The sequence below is a fragment of the Rhinopithecus bieti genome, unplaced genomic scaffold (genome assembly GCF_001698545.2).
Source record: "Rhinopithecus bieti isolate Rb0 unplaced genomic scaffold, ASM169854v2 scaffold_788, whole genome shotgun sequence".
NCBI classification, from domain to species: domain Eukaryota; kingdom Metazoa; phylum Chordata; class Mammalia; order Primates; family Cercopithecidae; genus Rhinopithecus; species Rhinopithecus bieti.
Genome location: NW_016803416.1, coordinates 1,904,965 through 1,918,904, shown reverse-complemented (window position 1 = coordinate 1,918,904; position 13,940 = coordinate 1,904,965). Strand labels below are relative to the sequence as shown.

The window sequence follows — 13,940 nt, the reverse complement described above, 5'->3', positions numbered from 1 at the left end:
TGGTCAATAGGTGGGTGTGCTGTGCTGAAACTTTTTTTCTCTTGAATGTTTTTTTAATTCTCTAGCTTTCCTGAACCCACCAGAATTGACCTAGACTCATCTCATGATATAGTCCTATGAGGGCTAAGGAATAAGACTTTAGGAGCTCCATAAGCCTTGCTTAGCCCTTAATAACTTGAGTGTGTAGAATAATTATGCAAGAGTTTCAGTTCAGGAGTCAGCAGATCTAGGCTGTCTTCCAGGTTCTGCTCTTTGAGATTCTAGAACAAGTCTTGCTCAGAGCATCTGTGAAAATTAACAAAGGAGTGAATTTTGATGATCTGCTGCATGGCAAGCCACCCCATACTGGAGAGGCTCAAAACAACAATTATTATTTGCTCATGATTTTGCAATTTGGGCAAGGCTTAGCAGGGACCTCTTATTTTTTTCTGTTCATACTGTCATTGGGGACTGAGGATCCACATCCAAGATGTTTCACTGAAATGGCTAGCATGTTAGCACAGGCATTTGGCTGCTTGTTCAGCTGCGGTGGCAGCTGATATTTGGAATAACCTCAGTCCCCCTCCATGTGGGCCTCTCTGTGTAGCTTCATGGCTTATTCACAGCATGGCAACTGGGTTCAAAGGAGGAAGAAACAGAAGTTTCCAGTCCTCCTAAAGATTAAGCTCAGAACGGGCACAAAGAAATTTCTATCATATGCTGTTGGTCCAAGAAGTCTCAGGCCTGTCCCAGATTCAAGGAAGCAGGAGGGGGAAAAAAGACCCCATCTCTCAACGAGAGGTAGGGAGAAAGGCTATGACAAAATATTTGCAGCCATCTGACGTAGGATATGGAGATCATTCACGGTTTTTTATTTCCTGTAATATAAATTTTACCCAACAAGATTCAGATTTAAATTCAGTATTTTATATCTTTGCCAAAAGATGAGGTCCAGCCTCCCTCCACCCTTTTATGCTTCATTGTATTCTCATTCTATATTAAAAGGGAAGGGATTGGAGGTTTGTTAGGCAACTACAGGATACAAGATCCATGATATATGCTCTTTCATTTACCGTATTACATTGCATCTGAGATCCAACTTGTCTCATATTTTAACATTTCTGAATTGTACCTCTTACAATCTAGGAAGTCTTATAATCACTGTAGGTCACATGGCAGTCATGCACATCTAAAATGATCTGTGATTGTGCATATTTTCATTACTTCACTCAAGTTCACCTGTTGAGTTTAATCACTATTGAAAAACATCTTCAGAAATATTATACTATAATTTGGCATTGAAGGAAAAAATGTGTCTTGTATGCCAAAAGTCAAAGAAACAGTGCTATTAGTGAGGCAAACTTTGACATTGGAGGTATAATTACAACTTCATATATTTTTGCAAAGCAGCAAACTGAGTTTTGCACTACCTAAGAGAAAGATATTACAAGTAGATAAAGGTGTATTGTGTTTTATTATGGAGATGCATCCAAAATGATTACTTATCACACATGAAGTTTATACCAGAAGGCATAGACATTGTCAAGTTCCTTAGAACAGATTGAAGAAATCTCTAAGCCACAAAAGGCTAATAATTATGCCTGATGCAGGACTATAAAAAGCATTGTATCATAGTTTAATCAGCATTTTTCTTTCCTTCTTTCTCAGTGGCACATTTTTTTAAAATGTACTTTGGGTCAGACATGGTGGCACACACCTGTAGTCCTAGCCACTTGGGAGGCTGAGTCAGGAGGATCACTTGAGCCCAGGAGTTTGGGAATACAGTACACTATGATCTTGCCTACAAAGGGCCACTGCACTCCATTCTGGGCCACATAGTGAGACCCCATCTCTAAAGTTTTAGAAAAAAAACATATCTCGGATTTGATGAAATATAGTAGTTCTCACCAAATTAAAAAAAAAAAAATCTGCAACACACAAATCTTCTCCTTTTATACATGAGGAAGCTGTGGTTCAGATGGCTCATAGAACTTAAACAACTTGACCAGTCTCAAAGCTGCCAAATGGAAGAATTTGTTATCTTCCTTATCCCACACTGGTTCCTTAAAATGGTAGGGCAACACAGGTTGGTGGTTCTGGAAAGATATGAATGTTGTGTAGTGACAGCCATTCCACCTCCTGTCTCCAGCAAACTTCAAAAATATGAATGAAGTGCTGTTGTAGTCCCCCCAAAGCAAACGCTAACCGTCTGGAGGGAAAGCTTTTCATGGGGCTGGGCCACTGCCCAGGACTCCCTCGCAATCCTGTTCAGAAGAATAGCAAATTAAAAAAACAAAAAACAAAAAAAAAACCTCTTACTGGTAGACTGTTTTATAAGGGCCTCATAATTTTATAGAATCAGAATCACTGCTCTGAAAAGGGAATAATTTAAAATAAGAAATATTTTCCAACTCTTCAGAACAGAAGTAGGTTTGAGGAAGACTTGCCCAAATTGTTATTTTAAAGCAGGACATTAAACATTTCTTGACCCCTTGCAAAAGAAAGCTGTGGTTTAGGTCATTGCTATTCACTCACCCTAAGGAAATGCCAGACGCTTCCTCCTTCTCTCCCTTTCTGGGCCAGCTCCATTGGAGGGCCACTGTGGACAGCAGCAAGGGCCTGCTTTCCTCTTCTTTATTTCCACTGCAAAGATGAGAGGAGAGGCTTGTAGACTGCCCCTACCATAATGAGGGAGACTCCATCACTTCTAATACAGTCCTTCATTATTTATCTTACGTTTGTTTAGTTTAGGAGACTATGCTGATTACTTGGTAGTTGTGCAAAGATGCATAAAACACAATCCCTTCCCACGTGAAGTTTCCATAACTAGAAGAGGGGATAAGGCTTGGGCAGAATTCCCAGCCATATCTGTAAACAGCAAGGAGAGCTCCTCCCGCTCCCTTCTGCTCCCCTGGAATCTTGCCCTTCTATAATAGCATGCAGGACATCGTGCAGTAATGGTTTTTCTGTGTGCAAATCTCTCATTAGACTGGGAGCTTTCTGAAGGCAAGGGCAGGAGTTATTTGTTATTCATTTTTATATCCCTGATGTTTAGCACAGTGCCTAGGACAGCAATTAGGAGATGATGGTTATTCCATTTGTTCATTCATTCATTCAACAAAATCATATGGAGGTTCAGAGCAGGGAAAGATAGGCTTTGAGAGAATATGTGAGACCTTCTTTCAGGAGTAGCCAGTGCCAGTAGCATTCGCTCTTACAGAAAGGGTAGAATTTGGGCAGGAGGATGAGGAAAGAAGTAGAGACCATGTAAACAAGGGTAGGGACATGTAGGACAAATTTAATCAGTTACTGTGTCTGGAATGCATTGTGGATAAGGATGGAAGGAGAGGTTGAGGTTTCCATCGTGAATGGCCTGGAATATTAGGTCAAGTTTTTTTCTTTTTTCTTTTTTTCTTTTCAAATGAGACAACAATAAATAGAATCCCTCTCCAGGCTGTACTGCCCTGTAGGAGAGCAGGGGAAAATGGTATAGGTAGCTTCTTGTTAGAAAATGTACCTGGGATTTGTCTTCCTCCTTGCAAATGATGTACAAAGAATCCTGCTTTAACAACAATGATTCCAGGTCTTGGCTGTGATGCAGACGACACTTCCTTAGGGAGGTGGAAGTGCATATAACTAAGAGCCACAGCAGGTTTCATCCTGGCTCCATCAGTTCTTAGTGGTGTGACCCAACCTCTTTGTGCTCTAGTTCTCCCATTTCAAAGTGGAACTGATAATCATATCAACTTCAAAGCTGTTATGAGGCTTAAAAGTAATAATGCACATAAACCCCAGGGAACAGTACTTCTTGGCACATGAGGGTTTCACAAATGTTAGCTATTATTATCCCTTGTCTTCTGTGTACTTTGGTTTCCTCATCCAAATAGAGATAATACCTGTCCCAGCCCATTTCTCCCAGACCCTGACAGAATAAAATGCAATTAAATGTGTGAAAGCAATCTGGAAGTTCAGTGCTGCATAGCAGCAAGGTGGTGGTAGGACTGTTAATTACCATATCCTTGGCTGAGAGGTTTGGTAATTACCATATCCTTGGCTGAGGGGTGATCCCAAGAGGTTGGGTTGAAAGGTAGGGGGGTGTTGGCTCTCTGGGTTCTCCAAGGTGTTGGCCACAGGTGTGTGTTTGTGAATAGCTTCTCTAGATACAGTATGTCAAGGTGAAGACTTATTTGACTGGTGCAAGATTACATAAAGATGGGAATAAGAAAATCAACTAAGAAAGAAATAAATAAGGTTTAAGCCCCACAGCCTTGCAAGCAGTGTAATTTCAAACATCGTAGTCTTGGACATCTGGGCTCTATTACCTAAAGTCTCATTAAACCTTCAGTTTCATAATTCTGTGTAGAACCTGGTAAATTGCAAGATCCTGCTGATGGCCACCAGCCAGTTCAAGCAATTAATCACAAGGGTCCCCAAGCAGGTTTGTTACTCATGCCAAGTAGATTCTTTAAGGGGAAAGTGTGTACACAAAAGAAATGGCCCAATCCACAGTTTTATAGCAACATGCTTTGTGGCTCTGCCCACACAGAAAAATTATCTTTTATCATTAAGACATCTCATAACTCTTTCCTCAATGGAAATTAGTACTCACCAACCCAGGGAAGATCTCCAAACCTCGTTAACTACAATATAGATTGTAACCTGCTGAGAGCTGACAGCTGTAGTTCATACAAAACCAAGCCCTACCCTATCACCACCCTCAGCACTTTCTCATTTGGGGGAACTCAACTTGAGCTCTTTTTTCTTTTAAACTTTTCTGGAATGTCTGGACATTCCAGAAATGTTTGCATTTCCCTCTGTGTTCCAGGCCAAAGGGCAAGAACCCACAATATAATAACCTTGGAGCCTGTCTTCAGAATCCTGCCCTGATATGACCCAAAGGGAAAGAGCTCATAACAAAGAAACTATTTCTCATAAGATTTCTTCCTTGATTTTGCCAATTCAAAGAGGTTTATGTAAACGAGATAATTGTCCGCACTTAAGAATGTTTGTAAGGCCTTTTCTAATTACTATTTTGTATATAGAGTGATTCTGGGAACATGATGGAGAACAGAGGGGAAGCCTTGAGCCCTCCCTGCATACAGCAGGAAGGAGAGTGAGAACAAGAATATATTTACAATATGGGTGAGAGGATTTGGAGCTTCACCTTGCTGTTTAGGTTTCTTCTCTCTTAACTTTTTTTTTTTTTTTACTATATCGCTGTCTCTCTCTTCTCCACTACAGAGTGGTGCTTGTCAAATATGGTAGCCACCAGGCATACATGACCACTTAAAGATATATGAATTGGAATTAAATAAAATTTAAAAGTAATTTTCTCCATGCACCAGCTACATTTCAAGTGCTCAGTAGCCACATGTGGCTAATGGCTGCCCTGTTAGACCAGATCTAGAACATTTCCATCATTGCACATAGTTCCACTGGACTGTGTTGCTATAGATTAAGGAACTCAGTTGCCTTCCTACTCAAAGTATGGTCCACACACCAGCAGCACTGGTATCACCTGACAACTTGTAGAACTATGTGATCTGCATTTTAACAAGATACCCAGGTGATACATACGTACATCTTAAAATCTGAGAAGCACTGCTTAAAGATACCTTCGGCCGGGCGCGGTGGCTCAAGCCTGTAATCCCAGCACTTTGGGAGGCTGAGACGGGCGGATCACGAGGTCAGGAGATCGAGACCATCCTGGCTAACACGGTGAAACCCCGTCTCTACTAAAAAAACACAAAAAACTAGCCAGGCGAGGTGGTGGGCGCCTGTAGTCCCAGCTACTCGGGAGGCTGAGGCAGGAGAATGGCGTAAACTCGGGAGGCGGAGCTTGCAGTGAGCTGAGATCCGGCCACTGCGCTCCAGCCTGGGCGACAGAGCGAGACTCCGTCTCAAAAAAAAAAAAAAAAATACCTTCTACTCTAAGATTTCTTATGATAAAATGTCATCACTGTTATAAGTATTATTCATTAATCTTTTGTTTTTATTTTATTTCATTTTTGAGACAGTTTTGCTCTTGTTGCCCAGGCTGGAGTGCAATAGCACGATCTCAGCTCACCGCAACTTCTGCCTCGCGGGTTCAAGAGAGTCTCCTGCCTCAGCCTCCTGAGTAGCTGGAACTACAGGCATGCACTACCATGCCCAGCTAATTTTGTGTTTTTAGTAGAGATGGGGTTTCTCCACGTTGGTCAGGCTGGTCTCGAACTCCCGACCTCAGGTGATCCGACTACCTCAGCCTCCCAAAGTGTCATTAATACATTTTTATCTTGCATAGCTTTGTTTGCAAAAGAGATATTTCTATCTCCTTGAGAGGTGACCAAAAAAAGGAGTGTTTAGATAGACCTTGTATTCCCCTTTAAAAGAGTGCTTTTGTTTTTCTCTTGGAAAAGCTGCAGGATCTGGAGATTTTTAAAAACGATTTTATCTAAAGTAGCAAATCTTAGAGAACATTGTTCCAATGAAGAATCTGTTGGATCAGTCAACAGAGAAGCCCTTGAAATTAAAATAAGATTAAAGCAAAAGACAAAGAGGAAAAAAGATAATTTTAAAAGAAGAAGAAGAAGAAGAAAGGAACTTCACTTATTCATGCAGTTGACAAACGCACAGGGCTCTGTGCTCTGTGACTAAGAGAGATGGGGTGTAGAAGCAATGAGAGAAATTAGAAAACAATCCCTCAGAGTATAATCTGCCACTCAGTCTAGTGTTGTGGAGATGGAGGGAAATTTCAGTGGTATCTTAGATTATTCTTCAATAATATGTTCTTATGCTGTCTTGTGAGATTCATTGTTGTTTGTGCCAGTGGACAGAGTTTTCTTCTGGAAGGTTCTATGGGCTTTTCGCTGGCTGTCAGAATGTAATGGCTTGAGATACTTGCATCTGTTCAGTGCAAAAAAAAAAAAAAAAAAAAAAAATGGAATCACTGAGGTTACCACTGACTAATTGGCTGTACAAATGCATCCCTGCTGAGAGCACCTGGCCTGATGATACTTCTCCCAGAAATGCATCATCCCATATTCATGTGGTACAAGATGACAGTCCACTGTTGTCACCAGGCTTGTTGCTCAAGAGAGCTAGAAAGCTGGGTGAGGCCTTGCCATTTTTCTGGGGAAATCTTCCCCGGAGACTGGAGTTAATAGATATCCTAAATGATCACACTGAATGTATAGAGTTTCAGATACTTGCATATATTGAAATTTCTAAACCATGTAACAAGGACTTTGGGGGTGGGTCTGAACTGCAACTTCAATATATCTGGTGTGAAATGCATATTCCAAAAAAGTGAGATCCATGGTTGCCCCAGCAGAATAGCCAATAAGCAGAGCTCACATTTATTGAACAACTACAATATGCCTACAAAGGTTTTATAGACAGTTACTCATTGAATCTGTACTGCCATTTTTGAGGTTTGGATTCATTATTCCTGTAATTCACACAGAGAAAATGACAGCAGGGTCATTAGCTGTCACAGCCACAGTGGTAGAATGCATAGAGCTGAGACTAGAACCCAGATCTGTTCTCACCACAGTGCTTTCCTGACTCAATAAAAAATGTTTATTGGGAAAAGAAATTCTCCAACAAGAATGGAGGAGAGAAATCGAGTAACTCTGTTTGCATAAAATAATTCTCATCAAACATGAATCCTATACATGGAGTGCCACAAATAAGAGGTTTGACCTAGAGAAAACCAGTATATTTTTATTTTAACAGTCTAAGATCTTTCCTATGTTTAGAGCAGTGGTTCTCAATTGGGTATAATTTTGCTCCCTACGGCATAACTGGCAATGTCTGGAGACACTGGTGGTAACAACTTGTGTGTGTGTGTGTTTGGGGGCGGGGGCACAGGTACTACTGGCATCTAATGGGTAGAGACCCATTAAACTGCTGAACATTTTAGAATGTATAGGACAGCCCTCACAACAGAAAATGATTCGGCTCAAAATGTCAGTGGTACTGAGGTTGGTTTGGAAGATACAGGTCCTTGTTTCTATTTTCTACTCCTGGTTGTGAGCCAAATATATCACTCCCAAAATAGGCCAAGATAAAAACCAACGTAAGTGTGCCTCGTGTATGTACAGGAAATAAGGCTAATTTCAAACCTCACTCCCCTCTTCTTCTCATCATTTGCTCATTTTATGTGATTTTATATTCAGTGTAATCAAAACCTCTAGTATTAAATCATTTCTAACTTTTAGAACCCTCATAGGCATTACCATTATAAGAATCAAGATTGGATGATTTAGAGAGGTATGCTTAATTAATTAATTAATTAATATGTATGGGAGAGGTAAAAGATAAAAGAAGGACAAAGGAGGATTTATGTGGCCATAAAGCCAAACTTTGCTTCTAGTTCATGGTTGGAGAAGTCATATGTATTCTCAGCAGCACTGGTCCCATATCTGCCACTCTCTGCCCCACAAGAGTTTGACAAAGGGAAGCGGGGGTGGGGAGAGGGAGTTGCCCACTGAGAGCATGATTAAGGAATCAACCCTCTGACTGCATGAAGATGAAAGTCAGAATCTCCAACGAGGCTGGACGTGGTGGCTCACACCTGTAATAACAGCACTTTGGGAGGCTGAGCCGGGTGGATCACGAGGTCAGGAGACAGAGACCATCCTGGCTGACATGGTGAAACCCCATCTCTACTAAAAATACAAAAAATTAGCTGGGCGTGGTGGCGGGTGCCTGTAGTCCCTGCTACTCGGGAGGCTGACGCAGGAGAATGGTGTGAACCCAGGAGGCGGAGCTTGCAGTGAGCAGAGATCGCGTCACTGCACTCCAGCCTAGGCGACAGAGCGAGACTCCGTCTTAAATAAATAAATAAATAAATAAATAAATAAATAAATAAATAAAAATAAATAAAAAAAGTAAAAGAATCTCCAACGAGATTGGTATCAGGATGGCAGAGAACTTGGGTTAAGTATAATAAAACAGAGATGCATATACACTAGCTGGTAACTTCCCATTATCCTTAGTGAACTGGAAACCACAATAAGTCTGTGATGGTTAATTTCATGTGTGACCTTGATTGGGCCACTGGGGGTCCAGATATTTGGTTAAACACTGTTCTGGGTTTGTCTGTAAAGGTATTTGTAGATGAGATGAACATTTGAATTGGTAGACTTTGTAAAGCAGATAGCCCTCCCTAATACAAGTGGACCCCATTCAATCCATCGAAGGCCTGAAGAGAATAGGCTGGGTAAGGGATAATTCACTCTTTCTGCCTGACTGCCATCTCCTGCCTTTGGACTCAGATTCAGACTGGAACTATACTATCGGCTCTCCTGGCTCTCCAGTTTGCAGATCTTGGGACTTCTCCACCTTCATAACTGAGTAAGCGAATTCCTTATAATACATCTCTCTATATATGTGTATGCATTTTTTTTTTTTTTTTTTTTTTTTTTGAGACGGAGTCTCGCTCTGTCGCCGAGGCTGGAGTGCAGTGGCTGGATCTCAGCTCACTGCAAGCTCCGCCTCCCGGGTTTATGCCATTCTCCTGCCTCAGCCTCCCGAGTAGCTGGGACTACAGGCGCCCGCCACCTCGCCCGGCTAGTTTTTTTTTTTGTATTTTTTAGTAGAGACGGGGTTTCACCGTGTTAGCCAGGATGGTCTCGATCTCCTGACCTCGTGATCCGCCCGCCTCGGCCTCCCAAAGTGCTGGGATTACAGGCTTGAGCCACCGCGCCCGGCCTATACATCTTATTAGTTCTTTTTATGAAGAACCTTGAGGAACAGAGCCTACAGACACCATAATGACCGTAACACTCAGCACTATCATTCACCAAGTACTTCCTGGGTGCCTAGCATCATGCTAAGAACCTGTGTTCACTTTGCAGCAACCAATACAGGCATGGTCCATCATTCCTGGATTGTTTACAGGTTCCTCATACATCAATCAAACAACATGTATTCTATTAAACACTAAAATATCCTGCACTGCCTTGGGGGCTTCAGGGGTTGAAGAGTCTCAAATCTGTATAATTACACATTACTATATTATTACGTAGAATCTGTATCATAATCTATTAGAGTCACTGATGTGCTATCTGTCTCTAGATGAGTGTTTCTCAAACTTTACTGTGCTTAGAAATGCCCTGGAGAGCTTGGTAAAATGCTGTTTTCTGGGCACCAAATGGAAAGAATCAGATTCAGTAGATCTGGGAGAACCCCATGTCCTTGTTACATAAGAAGACACTTTCGTATAGAAGATAGTAGGTAGGTACCATGACCTTTACTCCACAAGTGCAGAAAGCCAGACTTGGAGGGGTGAGTGATGCAACACAGGCTGTGGTCTTTTGGCTAGGCTATGATCTTTGATCTGACTATGAAATATCAGGGGCTTGTTAATTCCAGAAATGTTAAGCGAGAAATACAAGGTCTCAAGGCCCCCCGGCAACGTTTTTAGACGGATACCTAGATGGGATAGGAAGGCCTTGGCCTCCACCCTCACCCTCTCACCCTTTGGTGTTATTGTTTCTATTAAAACGTAACTGGCTCCTGACACTATCAGAGGAGTAGTTCTGCTGCCTGGCTTTGCAGTCCTCGTTGCTTGGATGGTCACCTTTCTCTGGGGAGTTTTGAAGGGTTCTCGTGACGCGCGAAGGTCACAACCAACACACACACTGAGAAAATGAGAGAAAAAGAATGCCTTTGGGTGCAAACTGTCTCTCTCCTTTTCCTCAGCCCTGGGGGGAAGAAAAGGACATCGTATTTGCTCACTTACTGTTATTCTAGAAGTAAAGCTGCTAGTCTACTACACTATGAGCCTGAAAAACCTCTCAGAAACTGACTCTGAAACCTGGAGGTTAAATTGAATCTCTAGATTCTGAGGTTTAAGAACCTTGACATTTCGACCAGAGACTCTCAAACTTGACTGCCTCAAACTCATCTGAGGGAGCTTCTTAACATTTTTATTTTGTCCAACCTGTCTCCATTTCGGATTCAGAATGTCCAGGGGAGGACTGGCAAACTCTGTTTAACCATAGCCTTGAGAACTCACCCGAAAGCAACTTGGCAAAAGTCCGAACACACCTACATCTTTCCCCCAGTACTTAAATAGTAGTTATTTGTCCTTCAGACAGAGAAAAGTGGTATATACTGCAGGAAATTTTGGTTTATAGCCTTGTTTGTTTCATATAATAAAATACCACAAATCCTGGATATAATACAGTGCAGTGATCCAAATATTTAGAGTGAGGCAGACAGGAGAAGCTATTCAACCCATTCAAAGTTCTGGGAATACAGGCATGGTCCATCATTCCTGGATTGTTTACAGGTTCCTCATACATCAATCACACAACATGTATTCTATTAAACACTAAAATATCCTGCACTGCCTTGGGGGCTTCAGGAGTTGAAGAGTCTCAAATCTGTATAATTACACATTACTATATTATTATGTAGAATCTGTATCATAATCTATTAGAGTCACTGATGTGCTATCTGTCTCTAGATGAGTGTTTCTCAAACTTTACTGTGCTTAGAAATGCCCTGGAGAGCTTGGTAAAATGCTGTTTTCTGGGCACCAAATGGAAAGAATCAGATTCAGTAGATCTGGGAGAACCCCATGTCCTTGTTACATGAGAAGACACTTTCGTATAGAAGATACGGACCCTTCTTTCTGAAGGGAAGACACTAAACAGCCCTTTTAAAGGATGAAGTCTTATTTCCCCCTTGGGCCCATGAGATGTGGGGCTGCCTGGATATAATATCTTTTCTTCTTCTCCACACACAAGAATCCTTCAGCCCTGTGCTGCTGGAGTTAGGAAAGGTAGGGCGGGACATAATCCATCCTAGATCTGTTATTGAACCTTTTGCCAAGCTGGCCACTGCCTCCTGGGCCAGTCACTTCCTGCCTTTGAAGTATTTCAGACTCCCTTTCTCATGGAACTGTCTGTTAAGGGCTGCGCTAATCTGGGAAAGAGCAGAAGCCAAGAGTGTGCCCAAAGTGGCCTTGGCAAGCAGGAAAACAGTTATCTGCCTCCTGGGCGTTGCAAAGGCTTGACGTCTGGGTATTTTGTTTCTTTTCCTGGCCCCCAGCTATAGCATTAGAACATTGACATTTAGCATTAAAACACTAATATTTAGCATTAGAGTTTTGACTTTGATTTCTCAAAGGAATTTTAGGAATTCATGATAGCAATAATAATAAAACAATAGTAGCTATCATTTAGTTATTTGCTATTTACTGAACACCACGCAAAATGCTTTTCCTATGAGCCCTTTTTAACATCACAACAGCCTTGTGAGGCAGGAATTTTGACTGCTATTTTAAAGATGAAGAAAAGGAGATTGGGAAAAATTCATGTGTTCAACATCACATAGCTGGGAAGTAGTGAGCCTAGGATGTGAACCCATATCTGCCAGAGCCCATGCTCCTGACTACTGGACTCCAGTGCTTCCCTCCTCATCCCAGACTCTGAAGCCATAGGGCTAAGTATGATGGTTGATTCCAAGAATTGATTCCAAGAATTCTTGATTCCGAGAATTCCAAGAATGTCTAAACTCTTAATAGTAATGGTGGCCCATCAAACAGAGATTTGAAAAATAGCCTTTTACTATTTATTAGCTGCAAAATTGATACATGGACAGCCCCCAGGATGTACATCTTCCTTGAGTAAGTAGTTGATAAAGCAGAGAAAGAAACCAGAGCAATCCCACTCTCCACATGCAGACCAGGATTGAATCTCATGCAACATCAGTTACCGAATTAAACAGAGAAACAGATCATTCCTTTCTTTATTAACTTTACAACTATTTAATAAGCACTTTCTGTATACCTGACATTGCACATTGCATTAGGAGAATCCACAATAATAAGACATGGCATCACCCACAAAAAAATTAGGAGGAGCGATGGATACATTAAACGGAAGTGTTCATTGCGGGTTTGTTGGTAAAAATTTGAGATGCCACACTCGCACACAGGAGAGAGTTGTTAGCTGTGTCTAGAAGGAAAGAATACTTCATAAAGGATGTGACGCTCTTGGTGGTTGTGAAAGAGGGATGGGTTGGTGTTCACTAATGCTAGAAGCTTTATAAAGAAGATACTCTGGAAAAAAGAAAGGATCAGCAAGACCAGGAACAACGCCATGCATATGCAGAGCCAGAAGGAGGCTGGGATGGCTGAAGCACAGGGGATGGAGCCCAAAGAGCCTTCTATATCAAAGACCACATGTTTTCTCCTTTTCAGAGCCAGGGCTGTCTAATGCAAACTTCCATTTTGCACTTTGATCTCATGTAGATTTACATATCCGAAGACATGATTCCTGTTGCACATAAGTCTCTAGCAAAGTGATGATGGCAGAACCCATCACTATACATATGTGACAGAACGATTAAGGTTCAAGGGTCCAGGTGTGTGTAGCCTGGTGTAGTGGTGCATGCTGCGCCTGTGGTCCCAGCTACTTGGGTGGCTGAGAAGTGAGGGGATCACTTGAGCCTGGGAGATCAAGGCTACAATGAGCCGTGATGGTGCCACTGCACCCCAGACTGGGCGACGAGAGCTAGACCCTGTCTCCATAATGGGAAGAAGAAAGACCTACTTTCACCACGTGTCTTACACATACAGCCTGAGTAAATGGGGACCTCTTGTCCTCACATAAAGCCCATCTCAGCATGGTGACCCATTCAAAAGGAACACAATACTAACTGCAAAAACAGCAAAGAGCAATGAAGGATCACTGACTACCATGGAAGGATTTCAAAGATGACTCTCTGCCATAGCACACTCTTTTCTTTGACCATCCCTTTTCCCAATGCCCCACTCATTATGGCCACCACTGTCCCAAACCTCCTATGTCACCATCTAAACCTTCGACTTGTCTCTCTGTGGCCTCTAGTTCTATTTGTATTCATGTCTTGCAGGAGTATCTTGTTGCTCTAATATAAATTCATTTTAGCCTCTGAATTTTTTTTTTTTTTTTTTTTTTTTTTTTTTTTTTTTTTTTTTTTTT

General features: G+C 41.8%; 1 protein-coding gene across 2 annotated transcripts in view; it reads left to right on the top strand.

The window, feature by feature from the left end:
* SAMD12 (sterile alpha motif domain containing 12) overlaps nucleotides 1-13,940 on the top strand; it is a 437,393-nt gene that overhangs the window by 416,675 nt on the left and 6,778 nt on the right. Inside the window, exon 5 of one of the 2 annotated variants that reach the window (XM_017882752.1) lies at nucleotides 9,240-9,318. The exons of the other annotated variant lie outside the window; for it this stretch is intronic. Within the exon in view, the coding sequence (XP_017738241.1) occupies nucleotides 9,240-9,318 (79 nt within the window). The remainder of the gene's footprint in view (nucleotides 1-9,239; nucleotides 9,319-13,940) is intronic. 2 annotated transcript variants of the gene reach the window in all.